Here is an 18,188-nt window from a genome sequence, read left to right on the forward strand (position 1 = left end):
GCTCTCGGCCAAGAAAGGGAAAGAGCTTATTTTTCACAAACCCTAAAGTTTAAACCCATCTCCCCAAATAATGGAGTTCTGGCTGCTAACACAAACTGGTGGGCCGTGAACCGGTAGGACCAAAGAAGTTTATGTTATGGTAGAATACTTCGGCAGAGCATTCTGAAGTCAGAGGTCTTTAAGGTGACCAGGGACATTCAGTATGTCTTCACAGAGATTATTAACAAAGAGTCACCCTAAAACATTCCAGCTTTTATAAAGTCCTCACGCCTTCTGGATATATTTGTAAAGGATTCCAGTAGTCTGTAAAAAGAAAATTACTGCTTACCTGACTTGGCGCGCAGACCGAGATGGACCGAGACAAAGTGGCTAAGAACTAAGAGCAAGACTGAAGGAACGTCATGTGGTCTACCCCACGTTTTTTTAGTACTCCGGTATATGAATGGCATTCATAATGATCAGTAAGCATATCCAACAAGGTTACTGACATATTACAGTTAATTCTTGCTTACGAGCACTTAATACACAGACTAAAGCTCATACTGTTCCATTCCTCATTCAAGTTAATGAAAGGATTTCCAGAAAAGCTGAATGCAACCATGACATTTTTATCCTCAAGAAATTCAAGCATAATTGTAGCCTCTGTAAATGCACACAAGTAAACACAATCTTAAAATTTTGCAAAATTAAGACGTAATACGGTATGCTTAGGAATCCACATTTCCTCAGTAGTGACTGTTGTTAAAAAATGGTGTATTTCCTGGCTTTAAGATGCTTAATTCTACTAATTTAATATTTGTGACCATATCTATTTTTGGAACGGCTATGGAACACATACACAAAAGAGAGAAAACAAATGCAATGCCATGAATAGAGCTATATAGTTCATGCATTTTTTCTTTTCTTCCCTAAAAGAATCTGAGCATTAAGCACTGCACCACACAAAGAAAGAATATTACAGTCCCCTTTTTTAAGGGTGATTTGAGCCTGTGGCTTTTTTCTTTTAGTTTTGGGTTCATCTTCTGATTATTTTCAAAATTCTCTTTATCCAAGAAATCCTCTTGAAGTGCATTAGGGCTTACACATTAGTCCCAGACTGTTTAATTTAGCCCTAATACCTTGAGGAAGCTTCAGGATGGATCGTTGCTATTCTGATTAAGGAATCAATCTCACTCCCTGCTGAGAAGGTTAGATGAATGCCTTGCCCCCAGAGGGAAATCAATATTGCCCCACTGACCAACAACTTCCAAACACCGCATGCGCCGATGTATCATGAAGAAAGAAAAAAGCACTTAATTCTTGCATTCTAATTATAAAATAGGTTCTGAATTTCCGCTATTTTGACACTTTTTTACTTGTTCAACTCTTCAAGAAGCATGGATTCTAGCTTTTTACTGCTCTGTCAATATTCCAGATTTTTTTTGTTCCCAGGGATTAACCCACAAGCAAACCACAAAAGATACCAAGCCAACAACAGATTCAACATTCAAGTCAATACAAATTGCTGTAATTGTATGCATGAAAACCATATATATCATATAAAAGAAAAGCTCTTCTGACCTTTGTGTGAATGGAGTGCACTACTTTGTTATGCTGTTCCTAACCATCAAGTACTTCAACTCAACTGCTAATAACCAAGTGAAATATTTATATTTATATTGTTTAGCTCAGCGAAGGCTTTTGTTACTTGGAACAATTCAACACACTCCCACAAACGTTAGATGTTGGCACTATGATATGCAAGCTTTCTATTCAAGACTAAGTATTTTCGACAAGCATCAACAGCTATGCAGATCTCAGTCTCCAAAGATGCCTAAATTAGGTGCATGTGTTTCACAACAGCACATTTCTTGCAAAAATTGTCTTCTTCCAACAATTACAGCCTTCCTATTTCAAGGCAGTTTCATGTCAACCATACTGAAGCTCTGGAAAAGGAGCTTTCAACAATTTTATACATAATACAAGTATAAGGATGACGCAGACAAGAATCAGAGCAAAAGCCACAACGCAAAAAGAAAAAACAGCCCACAATTATCCAGAAGAGGAGGTGTAGAGGTGCTCACAGTTCATATCGTGCTTTACCAGGAATTCATGCATGCTTCCACCCTTCCAGGGTTGTTTCCTGGGCTACTTCATTGCATCTCAGAAGACTGCATGCAGCCACACAGCTAGAGAAACATTATTTTGTCTTTAAATAGAGTTGGAACCTAGCTATCCCCCCCATTCCAAAAATAAGGCTGTAAATCCCCAGGGCACTGATTTAAATAGGAACCGAGTCACACATGTCATGTGATACGCATTCTCATTACCTAAAGGATAGGCTGGTGCAGTTGCTCAGCTTACAATTTTGTTTTTCAGGTAAAGCATGCAACAATAATCTTTAAGCGTTGAATGCCTTGACCACCGTGGGTAGGCTGTCTGTCCTTCAGGAGAATGTAGCCTTTCTGATCAGCTCATGACAGTGTCTTTGAGCAAAGTAGCAGAGAAGCTACTAACCAATATATACGCTGAAATGTTTGCTTAGAGTTTTTTTGCACACCAAAAACCGAAGTAAAGCTGTGCTACACAGTTTTTCAGCTTTTACATGTTAAGTTATGAACATATGCCAAAAAGCATCCTCTGTGAAACACAGATGTTTCACAACTCCGAAGAGTTGTAAGGAAATAAAGGCTCTTCACCAGCATATACAACCCTCTCCTCTCACCCTTTATTTTTAGGCTTTTCCAGTGACAACACACGAACAAAAGTATTTCAGACTGTTAAACTTGGGAGACAGGCAGGATAGGTGAAAAAATATTTATGTAGTGTTCTGTCACAGCTCTCCCGGTTCATCCACTGCCAGTTTTTCTTTTACTACAACAAAGCCTTAGTTACACATTCTTAGTGAATGCCACTCCTATAAGACCCCCATTTGACAGATCAACAGCCCTCAGGAGAGCAAGAAATATTTCCCTTCCCCGTTTAACTTTTGTTTGAGAAAACACACTTCCATTCGCTCACTGCTGCATGCCAATCATTTTTTTCCTTTTGTAAATACAAGATAAACCTGTTAAAGTATTTATCTCTGCATAAGAGAAAGCATAATGCAGAGTGAAAAATATTATCTAAATGCATTTTAAACCTATTTGCTAAACAATTCCTCAAAGCTTTCTGCACAGAATAAGCAGATGAAAAACAGCAGTGCACACAGTTCTGGATAAAGCTCTCATTTGGGGTTGTGGTCAAATATCCTTCCACAGTGAGTAAAGATGCAAAATGCAACCACAGAAATCAACTTACATACACTCAAACCAGTAAGTCAACTCCACTTAAATATGACATGGAAAAAGTCTCATAAAAATAGCAATGCTACAAAACCAAGCACGCAAAAGAGGACTGCTAGGTCCCTTCACTACTCTTCTGTTTTATTTATTATCTAATCTTCATCCTTTGCCCCATGCTTTTTTCTTCCCCTTGTGCACCCACCACACTTTCTCCTGATCACATCAAACTCTTGACTTGCCGTTCCTAATGCACTAATCCCATTGCACGTCCTGTCTGACAGCAAGTCACAGTCCCACCTGTCCTACACCAGAGTCCAATCCTGCTCCCCCCACATGCTCTTTATCCAAGCTGTTTCCTTGTTACCGGTTCCTTGGCTTCTTTGTTTAAACTCCCTTTCTCCTCCTGAGCTCTTTTCTGCTGTTTCCTTTGCCCAGTTAATCCCAGTTCTCTCGTCCTCCCCAAGTTCAGAATCAGAACTGCCAACTCAAATTGTCTCTCCTCAAACAACCCCATTCCCATCATTCTTGGCACTCCAATCACAGGAATGGTTCCTAGACAAGCAGCTCCAAGTTTCTGTAACTAGATGCTAGTCTGAGCTCTACTTTTTCTTCCCCACCACATTTGGTCTCTTGAATCAGCTAGGTTCCTCTCTGACCACAGCACCTCTCCCCCCATTCCTCACTCTCAGGTGAGCGTAACAAGAGAAGAACCAGTCCGTAACAAGAGAAGAACCAGTTTGCTACCATCAAGGAAGTGTCAGATGGACCTTTATTGGGACTCGGCACAGCCATGTCTTTCAGCCCCTTTCCCTCCTAGCTGTAGTCCACTTTCTCCCAACTCACTGACCCACATTGCCCTCCCTTAATACGGCCCAGACCCCACCCATGCGGGACTGCGTTCCAGCCAGCTTCCTCCTCCGCACCGCTGGGCGCCAATAAAGGAGTCTGAGCGCACAAGAGGCTGCCTGACTCCACCCTGGCCTTGAGCAGCCATGACATGGAAAGTCTGGCTGCACTCTTGCAAGGACCAGACTGAGGCATGTTCAACTATTCTGTGGGTGACTGCATCATCTTGCCCCACAAAAACCCCTCCAAGGCCAAAACGCACTCAGCACACACTGGAACTTCTGAAGACTTCAGCGCTAATATCTTCACTGAGTACTTGCAAAGTGGTATTTTTCCAAAGACTTACAAGTTTGCCTAATTTGGGCAAATTTTCTCAAGAACAGCAGAAGGCATATCCCTGTTCAACAGCTATTGTCTGCCAAATTTCAAAGCCTTGCTCCAATGAATGGGAGCACTACAGCTTTCCAAAACCGAAGAGGCATCATGTTTAGTTATGTGCAAGGCACTAGGCCTGGTAGCAACTGAATAATCCTCACTAATCTGAAATACAAAAAAATGTGAGGCAGGCGCAGAAAAGGGAAAACTGCAGTCTGAGTGCACTAATTTGGAAAAAAATTTAAGCAGCAGAAAACAGATGACTTCAACAGAAAGTGTTAAATAACCTTCATAATAAGAAGAGCTACCAGCTCAGACTACAATATAGGCTGAGACAGAGAAAACTGTCCAAGGCACCCAATAAGCAATTTCTCAGAGTTAATAGGAGCTGCGCTGAACTGACTCCAGGAGTCCATTAGTAAAAAGCAGTATTCTCAGTATGCCTGCAAGATGATCATTCTCCTGTCACATAGGTAATACTCCTTCACCTGCATATCCACAGACTCAGTTCAATGAAAGTAAAGTTTTTGAACTATAAAATGAATAATTGATGACATAAATTGTACCTGCTGTTCACAGAGGAGTAAGTCTAAACACTACAAACTACCCTTCCCCTTCAGATACATAAATGCTACTAGCAGCACTGATACCAGCCTCACTAAAGTGGTAGAGTGAGGAGTAAAGGAGTTGCTTTAAAACCTTTTTAGGTACCAAGCAGAAGCACTTGAAAAATACTGAACAAGAGACAGCCAAGTGACACATATTTAACATAAGAAACCTATGTTATTTCAGCTACAACAAGAAGAATGATAATCCACTATGGCAATTCCTCAGGATTAAGGACTATATGGATGACTTGGTAGCTCATCGGGGACCATCTTTCTAAACCAGGCATTAATTCCTGAGAGACTCCATTTCAAGTTTTATTGCTTTACTGGGTTTCTGAGGGTGTCTGGGGGATTGCTGTTTTTCCTTTGGTTGGTCTTCCAATTAGGCTGACTCTTCCCCAAAGAAATTAAGGACAACATTGCAACAGAACTGCTTCTTTACGTGCTTTACAACATGCATGTCTGCTTCAGTGATCAGCGCTGAACACCGGGCAGTCAACATTTAATTCTTGCACTTTAACTGCACTGCTCTGTGCTGTATGTAAGCAATCTAGAAACCCCATCTACATTTTTTCCATTTTTAGATGCAAAAAGAAACATTTTATTTAATAATGCAAACAAACTATTCTTAATAAACTAAGCCAGAAGAAATTGTTGACCAGGTTATCCAGACAACACAGAGGCAAAGCAATCACGTAAAAAATCCAAAGGGATCCAAATCACCCTTACCACACCTGCTTGAGAAGAAAGACTGAAACTATCGTATCCTGTATATACATATGCACACAGATATAACATATATACTACTTTTTCCTGTTTCCTATTTTAGAGCCAAAGCCATTGTTTGAAAAGAAGGACAAAGACTGGATATGCCAAGACAACAGTGTTTTTTCCTCTCACCAATTTAACCAGCTTATTGTTTAAAAAAAAAAAAGTGAAACAGAAAAGCAGAGTTTCTAGGGTTGGAATGAGGAAGACAAGTTTCATCTGAAAAGCACATGATTATAATGAAGGGGGAAGTTATTTTAAAATATTTATATGAACACTAAGGAAACTCGACAGAGCATTGGATTTTGACAGCTGGATTGGATTCAACGTATAACCACTCTCAGAAGCATTATTTCAAACAGGATGAAAGTGAATTTCCAAAAATTCATTAGCAGGTTACCTTTCCAGCAATCAACAAAGGCAATAATGTAAAGCATGTTATTAAGTTACAGTGCAGCAGTGGCTCCTACTCTTCATGTGGAGTATGGCTTTTGAAATTCTGCTTTAAAAGAATGTTTCACAACATGAATAACACTAATGAGCTGCAAAGAGTCCAGAAAAACATCATCTCATGTTTGACTGCCTGCCCATATGGTTCAAAAAAGCGGGAGATCTTGAACAGCCACAATACAAATGGGAAGAGTCTGTGACTGAAAGAAAAAAAAAAAACCAACATATTCTGTAGTCTTGACTCACACTGAAAGACCGTAAATCCCCCATTCTTTAATGAATAGGTAGGAAACACAAGAATAGGTCCGTGACAATATTATAGAAATCCTTTCTTAAAGCAAAGCAGAAGAGTAAATGAAATTACTCAGACATTCATACATTAAAGACCCAGCAACTCCTTCAGGTACCAGAAGGGAAGCTTTCTACTCCTAGTGCCTGGAAGTACCAAGGGGCGTATGCAGGGACCTCACACATAACCCCATTCTCCTACCGACAAACTCCCGCGAGCAGCAGGGCAGTTCCCACACAAAAAGTCTTAAAATTTAAAAACCAACTACTTTTAAACTAATGAAAAGGACTACGATAGCACTCATTTTAAAATGCACATACTTAGAGGCTGCAGCAGCCTGAACTACCATCCTGTGCTGGGCAAATGCACAAAGGTGCGCGCTGCAGCGTTAAGATACTGTGTAATGATTCAACTTCTATAAACAATTTCTCACTCAGTAATCTCCATATACAGGCTGACCACTTAAAACAGTGAGTGATCCACTGTGAAATAAGAAGGAGATATTAATGTCAAGACAATTTTGCTACCTCAAAACTGTCCAAATAACTATGCAGAATACTTAGCTAATGAAAAGTGTATTTTGCTTTGAAGTGCCCATCTCCAGCACTCTGTATGCAGCTTTTACTAGGAGCCTTAGAATAACCAAGCCAAAATTATAAATGATGCATTTATTCCTGACTTCAGCTGTTTTTTTCCCAACCTCTCACTCTATTTGCTTTTAGGGTGCCTTACTCTGGGAGTGTATTTGTGTGGGTGAAATTCCAGCCTCTTTGAAACATACAGAAGTTTTAACACGTTACTAAATAGAAACCAAGATTCTACTAAATACAAAGGGGTCAGGGATGCACAGCTCTGCCTGTAGGAGTTGTCTGAATGATGCCAAGTACGTTGCAACAATTCACAGCCAATTTACAATAAAACACACTTTTCAGAAGAGCATTTGCTGTCACTACAGAAGAAGATTTTCTAAGCTGCAAACAATTCATCCACCCACCTTTGAAGGTTAGGCCCATTACCTCATATAATGGAAACTCTCAACTCATAATTGGAGTTAATTCGTGATTTAGCACGCAACACTAAATACTTCTGACCTGTGTCCTTGTCCCTCAGAAACCACCTCCTTTTCCTTTCAATCTTGGAGAGTAACAGTTAACACACAAAACCAAAGAACTGGGGGCAGGGGGGGCAGGGAGAGAGTGCGAGAATGGGATGGGTGGGGTGACACACACAGATTTCTATTGTATGCAATCAACTATAGTGGTGCATACAATAAAACCAGATGTTGGAAAAGAATCAATACATCAAACCTAGATCCAGCTCTGCAGATCCTCCTATATGGCACAAGCCAACAAGAACAGAGCCTTCATTTAAGATCACATTTGACTACTCTGCCCAGGTAACACCACTATATAATGCCACCAAGGTCAAAATCACCTAGGTACTCCAGAGGGTTTCCCGAATGTGAGTCACCACTATATGCAACACCCATACATTATAAATACTATTGAAGGACAATACTGCATTCAAGCAAATTTAAGAAATGCAAGATTACAGCTGTTTAAACACAAATTCTGCTGATGAAACAGAGACAAGTACTGAAAGAGGAAATGATTTATCAGTGACAGATAGCAAGTGAGGCCCTCACGTCGACTCGGAGTTGCACCCATGTTTCATCGTCTGACAATGAGGATGTAGTTAAGAGAACATGGTCTACAAGAATCTCACTTGTTTTAATACTGTGAATTAAGAAATTACTATGACTGAAAATAATAATTTTCTAAACCATAAAATGTTTAGAGACAATTCACATTTATAAGTGGAACGAACTTTTTAAGGCAAAAATAACCATATCCACAAATTGTATTTTTTCATACTAAAGCATACTGGAACACACTACAAACAAAAGTCACAGTCCCCAAAGTATCAGTCACATGAGGAGTTGGCCAACAGAGCCCCGTGCGTAAGGACAGCAAATTAAGTCCTTTGCAAACACAGAATATTCACCTTCTCACAGGTTGAAAGGACAGTGACAACTGTTAGCGGACACTCAGCTTTTCACAAAGGTCAAAGAAAAATTTGATTAAATCACCTTCCTCCCCAGACTTTTTTTAAACTTTACATTGAATGTGGAAAAAACCCAACAACAAACCCACAGCGTCTGCACCTCTGAAACATTCATAACAGAAAGATGAATCTTCTCACATTTAATCACTTTACTACTTGCACTTGCCATGCAGTGTGACAGTGTTCTGAAGACACAGAGTCTTTCCTGGACCACTTAACCACAAATTTACACGTAGCTCCCCCAAACTACATACTGTACCAAAACTCATCATCAAGAAAGTTCATTCCCTTTGATATACCAACCATGCAGCCACAGCTTTTTCCACTCAAAAGACAAGGACCGAAGTGCTGAGGTTAGTTTTAGCTCAGTTTGCTACATAATTCCTACCACTTGCTTCAAGGGCTTCACACCACGTAACAGGACACTGGTGTGAAGTGTAGCACACAGTAACATTTTACTAGCTAAAGCACCCTTCAGAATAGCTGGATGTGCCATACTCTATGTTCTTCCCCATTACCCAGGAGAGGAAAAGGGTGAAAGAGATCCACGTATGTTTTTACAGCCTACTGTCCCCAAAGCATAGCTGACTGAAGGTACAAGTTGGGTCTGCACACATAATCTTTACTTAACCACTCACATTAGCTAAGTATTTAGAAAACATTGCCAATTTCAAGAATCAGACAGGAAATAAGTATCTACTGTACGCTCCTACCTGTTAGCCCTTAATGCTACTCTTGAACTGGGGTGAAAAACAAAATGGTTTGGTCCTATGACTGTACTCTGTCCTTCACCCACGGCTTCTTCCTCCAGCTCCTGCATGTTTCAACTATAACAGGCAGAAAGACTTTTGCAGGGGTTGGGTAGACTGACAAACTGCACAGCGCAGCCGCTGCCACCCTGTACAGCGTGCTTAAACACTGGAAACTCACAGAGAGTTACATGAGATCTTCAGGTTTTGCCCTGTAACACTGGATTGCTTGGAGGCCCCCGTTGATCTCATTACCCTGAGCATTTAGCCTCATATGGGATGTAAATGCTGCATTAGTACCTCTAATAATTCTGCTGGTTATGGGTCCATTTACACTCACAGGGCCAATCCTAAAATGAAACTCGGAAGTCTAGACTCAAGTGAAATATCAATAAGAACTTTGCAATAGGATTTGCAAGCCAGAGGCACAGAATACACTCACATCGCAGCACAAGGCTCAAGGTCTGTCTTGGGAATAACTTCCATATTGCTGAAGGGATTTTATTGCTTCTGAAGCATGGGGCTTTCTGCAAACAGCTTTTTTTTTCCAGGAACGAACAGAAATTCTATATAAACCCATGCACATTGACATTCTACATGCTCTAAAGAGCAAGCTTGATTTTACTTCTCCTTTGCTACATTTAAAGGGGTGAATCGCGAACACGCATCCAGTCTGACAGATCAGCACATCAGAGATACAGGGTGCAAGTCAAGCCAGATCAAACAACATTAGTCTTTCTAGAAAATTTCAAAGTTCTAAACTACAGTTGGCAACACTTGCTACTGCCTCAACTTTCAGTCCATCAAATGGTTGCATCAAATCATACACCAGTCACATCGTAAGACAGGCATTTGTTGCTCACAACACCTGTTCCTAAATAACCATTCCCTGATTACTTAAAACAAACACCAAGTTCTAAGGTAAATGGAAATTTAATTTTGTTTAAAAAAAAAAGCATGCCATGATCAACAAAAGGAGGTAGCATATATTAAATACAGGTTGGTTGTGTGGTTTCCTTTCCCAGTGAAAGGGAGAACACGGAGAGAGTTTTGGCCTAAATACCCAGAGCACTGGAAACTGATGTGTTTTCAAAACTCTGTCCAATTTAAAATAAAGCAACTCCTGCCAATTTTGTATCTAGAATCATTTAATCTGTTGGTCCAACCCTTTTCCTCAGTAACCTGCTATGCTTCTCAAAGTACTACATTGAAGACATGAAAAATAACACTTTGATGCTGCTGAAGACAATAAATTCACCAACAAAATTTTTTTGGGAAAAAAACCAACTATGTTACAAAAGCAGTTTGTAACTGTTGCAGAAGACAAATATAACTGCATATACACCTGCAAAGATTACATAAAACAGAAACAACTATTTATAAGCACTACTCTACTACTACTGTTCTTGAGCAGAAACATCTCAGTATTGCTTGCACACTTTTAAGACTGCAAAAATAACTAAGTCCATCTTGAGGATTCAGAATGTATTTTCCTGTGTCAAAACTGTTATACTGACTCTTACTTTAATACCACTCAAACTATTTCATCTCCCCCCAAAGCATCCAAGATGCAGAAAGAGAAGGCAACTGCAGATTTTCCCATAAACACTCCCATGCAGCAGAGCTGTTTATATACTGATGAATCAATATAGCATTCCTACAATATTTCATCAGTATGTATAACCTTTCTTTCTCTGGAATATACAAACATACCACAATACCTCTCAGTAAGCATTTGCTCCCTAATTTACTGTCTAGTTCTAGCTATAACATGACTACAATGTCACAGCAAAATGGGATGCTTACTTAACTGTCTGCCAGAACAGGCCAGTAATGCACCCAGAAAGGACAGCAATTAGCACAGCTAAAATAACCATTTCTATACAGAGACAGTTTAAAAGCTTAGGTACGTTTACATCTTAACTCGCACTGGCTACTAGCCACAAACATGAGTACAGGAACAAAATCCTGCAGCGCTTTGCAATCCAGACGACCCCTCTGCCACTCATTCTTGACTTCTCCATTCAAAACACTTATCTCCATTTTCCTCTTCCCCCCCTCCCGAGCACAGATTTGTCCAAAGATTTTTAATGTCCCACAATTAAATGAACAACCGCTTGCACAGTCTCCTGTCCACTATTACAAGCCCTCAAGAACAGGTTTTGCTCCATGCTCCACCATCACGCTGCCAAACATGGCTGCATCATGTCCTCTTTGTGATTGAATGTGTCTCTCTTTTGCCTTTCAAGACTTCTTTTATCTGCCTACCCTTATTTTCTCAGATCATCAAGAAACCATTTCAAATCGCTATTATCCACTTTTCATTCCTTTTAACAGTTTGATTTTTTTCCAGTAATGTTCCATCGTAAACCAAATGCATTTATACTTTCCAGGTTCACTTCAAAAACAATCAAGGAGCTTTATACATTGAAACGCTCCCCACCATTAAAACGTACCTACTTACACACAACAGAAAACTCTTCTCGTAAAAACCTCCGTCCTTCAAAACAAGCGTGGAGAGAAACCCCTTAACAACAGCGAAAAGAAATTTTATCATCTGGCTTTTCTTCCCTGCAGCTCCCTCTCCTGAAATTGGACCCCCTTGTATATATAAATCCACCTCGCAGCCTCTCTTCCAGCCTCTTGCAGAAGCCACACACAAAACCCACCCCAGTCTCTGCCTGAAAGCCTCCCTCCGCTCTAGAACCGCCGTCGCTTTTTGTGCTGTTGAGCTTTTTTTTATTTTACTGAAGAAAAATAAATGAAACTACTAAGTCTCCGCTGGGATTTCCCCGCGGAGGCTACACGTAAAAGTTTCTAGAAAGGGGAGATACCCCCGGCCAGACCAGCCCCCGGCCAGACCTCCCCTGCGGTGCCCCGCACAGCGGAGCCCCGCACAGCGGAGCCCCGGCCGCCCCGCCCCGGCCCCCCGCACCGCACCGCAGCGGGGCCGGCGCCGGCCCCTCCGCACGGACCGTTATGACACGGGGCGGGCGCGGCGCTCCGCGGTAACCGCCGCAACGGCGACCCCGCTCCCTCCCTCGTTCCTTCCCTCACTCACCCACAGCTCCGTGCCCCAGCTCATGGCTCCGCCGCGCCGCCGAGGGCCAGCGCTGAGGGGCGGGCGGGGGGCGCTCGGGGTCTCTCTGTCCCTTGCCTGGGCTTCCTTCCCCTTCGCTCCCCGCGCACGGAGGGCCGGGCCCCGGCGGGGCGAGGCGGGAGGCGCGGAGAGGAGCGGGACGGGGACAGGCGCTGCTCACCGCCGCTCCCGCCTCATCGCGCCGCAAAATGGCCCGAGCGGCGCCGCGCGGGGAGGCGGTGGCGGAGCGCGGCGGGGGGGGGGGGGGGGGGCGATTGACAGCTCCGGCGCACTGCGCAGGCGCGCTCCGCGGCGGGGCGGGGGGGAAGGCGGGGGAGGCCGGCACCGCGCAGGCGCGGCCTCCAGTCAGCGCGCCCCCGGTCCCCGCTGGCAGCGGCGGGGCCGCGCCGCCGCCCGCCCCGGCCCGGCCGCCCCCGGGGTCCCGGCAAGGGAACGCGGCGCGACGGGCGGCTCTCAGCCGGCCCTGCTTTGAAGTGCGGAGCTGGGCGGGTGCGCGGGCCGGCGGGAGCACCCGGCTGGGTGAAGTGGGCGTTCCCCTCCCGGAGGGCAGCCCTGGCGGCGATCCCCGCCCGCCCTCAGGTGTCGCTTCCCCATTTCTTACCGCCCTCTCCCCGAGCGAGGTGGGTTTTTTTTTTTAAGCAAATGTTCCCATTTTGATAATTTGGAAGGGGGGGGAGGGGGGGGCGCAACCGCCCTAGAGAAGAAGGAAACCCACACCCTTAAAACTGACTGCAAGGGCTGACTTCTTCAAACTCAGCTACCCAAATATATATATATATACACACACACACCCCAAAAATAACCCAAATCCGGGAATATTGAGTCCACCATCTGTCACCAACACACTCAACGAGCAAGCAGAAAAATAACCAAATTATCTGCCTTGGCATAAATGGGGGTTATTGTAGCAATTCTGCAGGCCTTGCAGAAAACGGCCCATTTCCTTGTTGGAGAAATAAGATTGATTTTTGTGCTCGTCTTCCTCTGCAACAGCATTTATTTGAGCTGCGTCACTTAATCTGATTTTACATTTCTGTTTTTCAGCTACAAGAAATGTAAAAAGAGCTTTAGACTGATATTTTATATTTATTGCTGCATCTGTTCATGAAAGATTTCCATGGGGGAAAACAAAAAGGGAACTCATTTATTCACCTGAGGCTTATAGAGGGTGGGGATCCTTTCGATGTCAGAAGATAAAAATTGACCAGCTGCTACAAGCGTTACCTCCTTTAGATTAATGCACTTCTTGCACTGACACTTGGCTATTACCCTACATGAGAAAGGACAAGAAAAGAATAACTTATTAAGCTATTCCAACATTTAGAACAACAATGAAGACAAGTGTTATGTTAACAATGGAATTGCATTTATTTTTGTCCTAGTTCAATTGATTTGAACATAAGAGTAGAATGCTGCTCCTTGCACAGCTGTCTTTGAAGGGAGGCAGAGAACAGGCAACACTTTTCTTCATCATTAAAAGTTATTACTTTTAAGGACTGACTTCGTAACAACTGAGAGACACGCTGTTCCAACTCATTTTACAGCGTACTTCTTCCTGCCTCTGCCAATATATTTAAATATATGGGCCTGCCATGCTGCCTAAAGCACAACCACAATCTTCCAAGGGTTCGTACTTCCGCAGACTCGCAGGGAAGGGGCACCAAAGCCCGCTGTCCTTAGACCCATGTCCATCCAGAACGCCTTGCAAAACCAGACAACACGGTTGCATCACGACTTTTTGAGACCTTAATCCATAAATACTTGAGTAAAAAGAATGTACGGGGACCAAACAGAAAGCACCACTAGTATCATCTGAGGTAAATTTGCTGTGGAATTTTCTTTTGCACAAAGAGCTGGGAGGGGAACAAGGCAAACCTGTTACACCAGCACGGGCAGGGAAACCTGTCCATGCTGAAAGATAAAAATGCTTAACCAGTTACAGAAAGATAAAGGCCAGAAATGCAAGTTTTGGATTATGATGGTACATTAGAATTGACCATGCCAAAACCTATGAAGAGTTATTAAAATTTGTGTGGACAGAGGTTCAAGACAAGCACTAAATAAAATTAATTCTGGATATTTCTGGAAGGGAACTTTTCCCTATCTTTGATTGTCTTTATTATTTACCCTGAAACTCTCCAAGACAGGGACTGACATGTTACTACTTTCAGTTGTACAGTGCCCAAAACAGCAGGGCCTGCAGCTTGGTTGGTCCCTAATTACTAATGTAATTAACAATGATGGGAGCATTAAGAGCCCTTTATGCTGAAGTAAAGTATGATGCTGGAAAGCTCAGTAGGTCCCAGCCTCAAAAGAATAATTCAAAATGATACTTAGAAATGATACTATCTATCCCTTCATTACTTAATTCTCACAATCCAAATCTGAGCAACACAGAAGGTGGTGGGAGTTTTCCTTCACTGCACTGAGAACAAGGCCATGCAGATCTGTTATCTAGATACGGGCCTATTCCTGTAAATTCTGTGTTCACCTCTCCTGTTATGATTCAGAACACTCCCAGAGGTAGATTCTAAGACCAAGTAGAAGCAATTCCCTTTTTAGAAGGCCAGGACTTTGTTTAGGAAACCCCAGTCTCACTTGAAAACAGCCAGATTAGCTGCCAAATGATTCAGAAGATATTTAAAGATGATAAAATAAATCCCTGAACTACAGGTCAATCTAAACCCTTTTCTCTGGGTTTGTTTACTCATGTAAAGCAAAAAAAAAATCACAACTTTCAGAACACATACAAGCATTTCTAGCTTCCAGGATATAAGAGGAAGAGGACCCACCTTTCCCCCCCAGAGTTATCACCCTTGCAGCTGCTTCCCTTTTAGTTTTATAATTCTATCCAGATCATCCACATCCAAGACAAGGAACATAGATCTTGCTTATAACCTCTCATACACTGGGACTGAAACAGCACGAGGAAAGGAAGAGGACACACCTTTCCCTGAGGCCATCACCACTACAGCTGTTTCCTTTCTGCTGTTACAACACTAGACAGCTCATTCCCACACACAGCAGGGGACCTTGGTTCTCTTTAAATGCCCTATCAGGGCCCAGAGGGGGCCTAATTAAGGCCTGATTAAGACCTGATAAACCTTAATGGCCCTGACCAGTCTCACCTGTGGCCTCCACCCACACCCTCTGCCCATGGACTCGGGAGCCCCATTTAAGCTTTGGCCTGAGGCTTCAGTCTGTGAGTGATGTCGTGGGGGCCTCCAGCTCAGCCACAGCTATGGCTGGCTATAGACCCTGCTGATGTGGAGCCTGGCTCACCTCTAGGTGATCATACCTGCCTCATCCCTGTGGACTTGTCTAGCCATCACTAGATTGTGTCTGACCTTGGTTACCATCACCTGAACTGTGGATTGACTTCTCAGCTCAGCTTTGCCCCTGTCTCATTGCTATGAGCTCACCTGATGACTCGGACTGTCAGCTGCTCCTAGCTGCCATCCCTGGGCCTGCCCTGCTCGCCTTGCTTGGGGATTGTGGAACTGGACCCTGAATGGTGAGGCTCCTGCCCTGCTGGCTGTGTTATCGTGCTCATCTCCCTGTCCCTCAGAGAACAGCCAGCCCTTGCTACTCCATGACGTGCCTATACCTCAATTCATGGAGTATATCAACAAATTGACCCTTAATCTGCTTCACTCCGTACTGAGGTGTACCTGTAGGCTATCCCCACGCCAAGATTTTCCTGACATGGCTGATGCCTTCCACCCAATTTCAATAGTTACCCACGATACACTTTAAAAAAAAAAAAAAATCTGTGAAGTGTTCTAATTAGATATTTGGGTACATGTGAAAATACAATGAAGGAGTAAAGGAAAAAGATATCCAGGCTAAGTATGTTTAACCACAGTTGAGAATAACTGTACATGCTGGGAACAGCATATTTAGAGCAAGGCAAATCTTGTCTGGAAGCTACAGTAAAACATATCAATGTAACGATGAGAATTGTTGTTATAGCATATTCATTACAGGCGGCAGACAGTTTGCATATTGATAGGGTTGTTCATAGTTACGTAGGCTTCCATCTGTGGGGCGTAGCTACGTGCACTACAAGGCCTGATGCTGACAGGACATCTAGCGGCACGTACAAGTTACTGCCCGGAGAAAGACTCCTACTAGAAAAACACAAGATTGTTTTTTTCGTGCTTCCAGATATTTTCTGGTACCAGTCCTGGTTTCTTTGGCTGATGGCGAGATTTCTGTTTATTTTATTACCTAAGAGTATAAAAGGGGGAAATGAAACTGTAAGAGGTAGCGGGTAACATACAGTAACATCTGAATCACCTCTGTAAAGATGTGACATTCTACATAATCTTGCTAATATAAAGGTAACAAGACTATTGATTTTTCTCCGCCTATTCACCCTTGCTTGCATTTTACTACTCGCCTGGTCCAATCCAGTTGTTTATCTGGCTCTAGATGAAGAAACTTGCACAGCTGTTACTCCATACACTGAAAGGGAAAATCAGAATGTTTGAGTTCCAAGAGCTGACAGCACAGGACTCCACATTGAAGAATTGTATTTATATTTATTTATATTGATGGCTTCCCATAAGGAAGACACATTGCACAGTCTTTCACATTTTTTTTTAGCAATGTGTTAGCCTAAAAGCCATTTTAATTGCTGCTATTCATGTTCATTTTGCTTCTTGTGTTACTCTGTTTGAGCAACAAAGAAGCCACTGAAGTCAGGCCCAATCTGCTTGTTGTTTCATTTTTAAGTGGGACTACAGCTACCAGTTTCAAACAGTTCAATAGCTGCAAAAAGATTCCAGTAAGGAAGCAGAAAGCCCTTTGTTTTGTTACATATTTTTTGGTGATATTTAAAATTAATACTCTAAACCCAGCTTTAAACAGAAAGGCAGCTTTTTCAGTTGTTTGGACTACCTGATGGTTTGGACTACATCTGCTCTCACCACAGCTCCCAGGAAGAAGCTGAAACTTGCTGGCTGATGCACGGCTGAGCTGGAAGCAACAACCCCACACCTCCCTATGAACAGTGCTGCATGGCTGAGGGCTAAGACGGGAAGAGCCTCCGGCCTTCACCCGGGGGACAGAGCAGCTCTGTGGTGCCTCACCCCAAACCAGGGCCTTGCTGAGCACCTCCACATAGGATGTTCTCGGGAAGGCTCAGGGGTTCCCTTTGGCCAGTGTCCCCCTGTGAGAGCAGCGAGGGCCATCAGCAAGGAGGGAGCTGCGACAGGGCCCCGGCCGCCGCCATGGCCCTCACTGAGGGGCCCGGGCCAACCCGTGGGCACCGTGGGAGGCAGCCTCCGGGCGGGGGACAGCCCAGAAGGGCCCTAGAAGGAGAGAAAAGGGCTGGGAAGCCACCGAACCCCGCTGACAGGGGACAAACCCCGGTGACAGAAGAGACGCGGCGCTGACAGGGGTGAGGGACAGCCCCGCCCCGCCGCGGTCACGTGCCCCCGCCGCCCCTTGACTCCGGAAGTGGCGCGGGAAGAGGATGCTGATGCTGGAATAAACATGGCGGCCCGCGGCGCTGGGGCTGTGCTGTCGCGGGCCGCGGTTGTGCTGGGGCTGATGCTGCTCTGGACGGGCCCGGCCGGCGCCCGTGTCCATCACCTCACCCTCAAAGTAAGGTCTGCGCCGCCTCCGGCTCGGCCCCCGGCCGCTCTGGGCTCCCTCTGGGTCGCCTCAGAG

General features: G+C 43.7%; 2 protein-coding genes across 32 annotated transcripts in view; one reads left to right on the plus strand and one right to left on the minus strand.

The window, feature by feature from the left end:
- Positions 1-12,671, minus strand: part of FNBP1 (formin binding protein 1) — a 103,783-nt gene extending 91,112 nt beyond the window's left edge. For all 28 annotated transcript variants that reach the window (XM_076355295.1, XM_076355318.1, XM_076355317.1 and 25 more), the window contains exon 1: positions 12,474-12,671. In XM_076355295.1, coding sequence (XP_076211410.1) covers positions 12,474-12,497 — 24 coding nt within the window. In that variant the 5' untranslated portion in view covers positions 12,498-12,671. The remainder of the gene's footprint in view (positions 1-12,473) is intronic.
- Positions 12,672-18,010: 5,339 nt separating this feature from the next.
- The window catches only part of GPR107 (G protein-coupled receptor 107), a 40,860-nt gene continuing 40,682 nt past the window's right edge, over positions 18,011-18,188 (plus strand). For all 4 annotated transcript variants that reach the window (XM_076355783.1, XM_076355785.1, XM_076355784.1 and 1 more), the window contains exon 1: positions 18,011-18,122. In XM_076355783.1, the coding sequence (XP_076211898.1) occupies positions 18,012-18,122 (111 nt within the window). In that variant the 5' untranslated portion in view covers position 18,011. The remainder of the gene's footprint in view (positions 18,123-18,188) is intronic.

Source organism: Aptenodytes patagonicus, chromosome 18 (assembly GCF_965638725.1).
Source record: "Aptenodytes patagonicus chromosome 18, bAptPat1.pri.cur, whole genome shotgun sequence".
In the NCBI taxonomy this organism is placed as follows: Eukaryota; Metazoa; Chordata; class Aves; order Sphenisciformes; family Spheniscidae; genus Aptenodytes; species Aptenodytes patagonicus.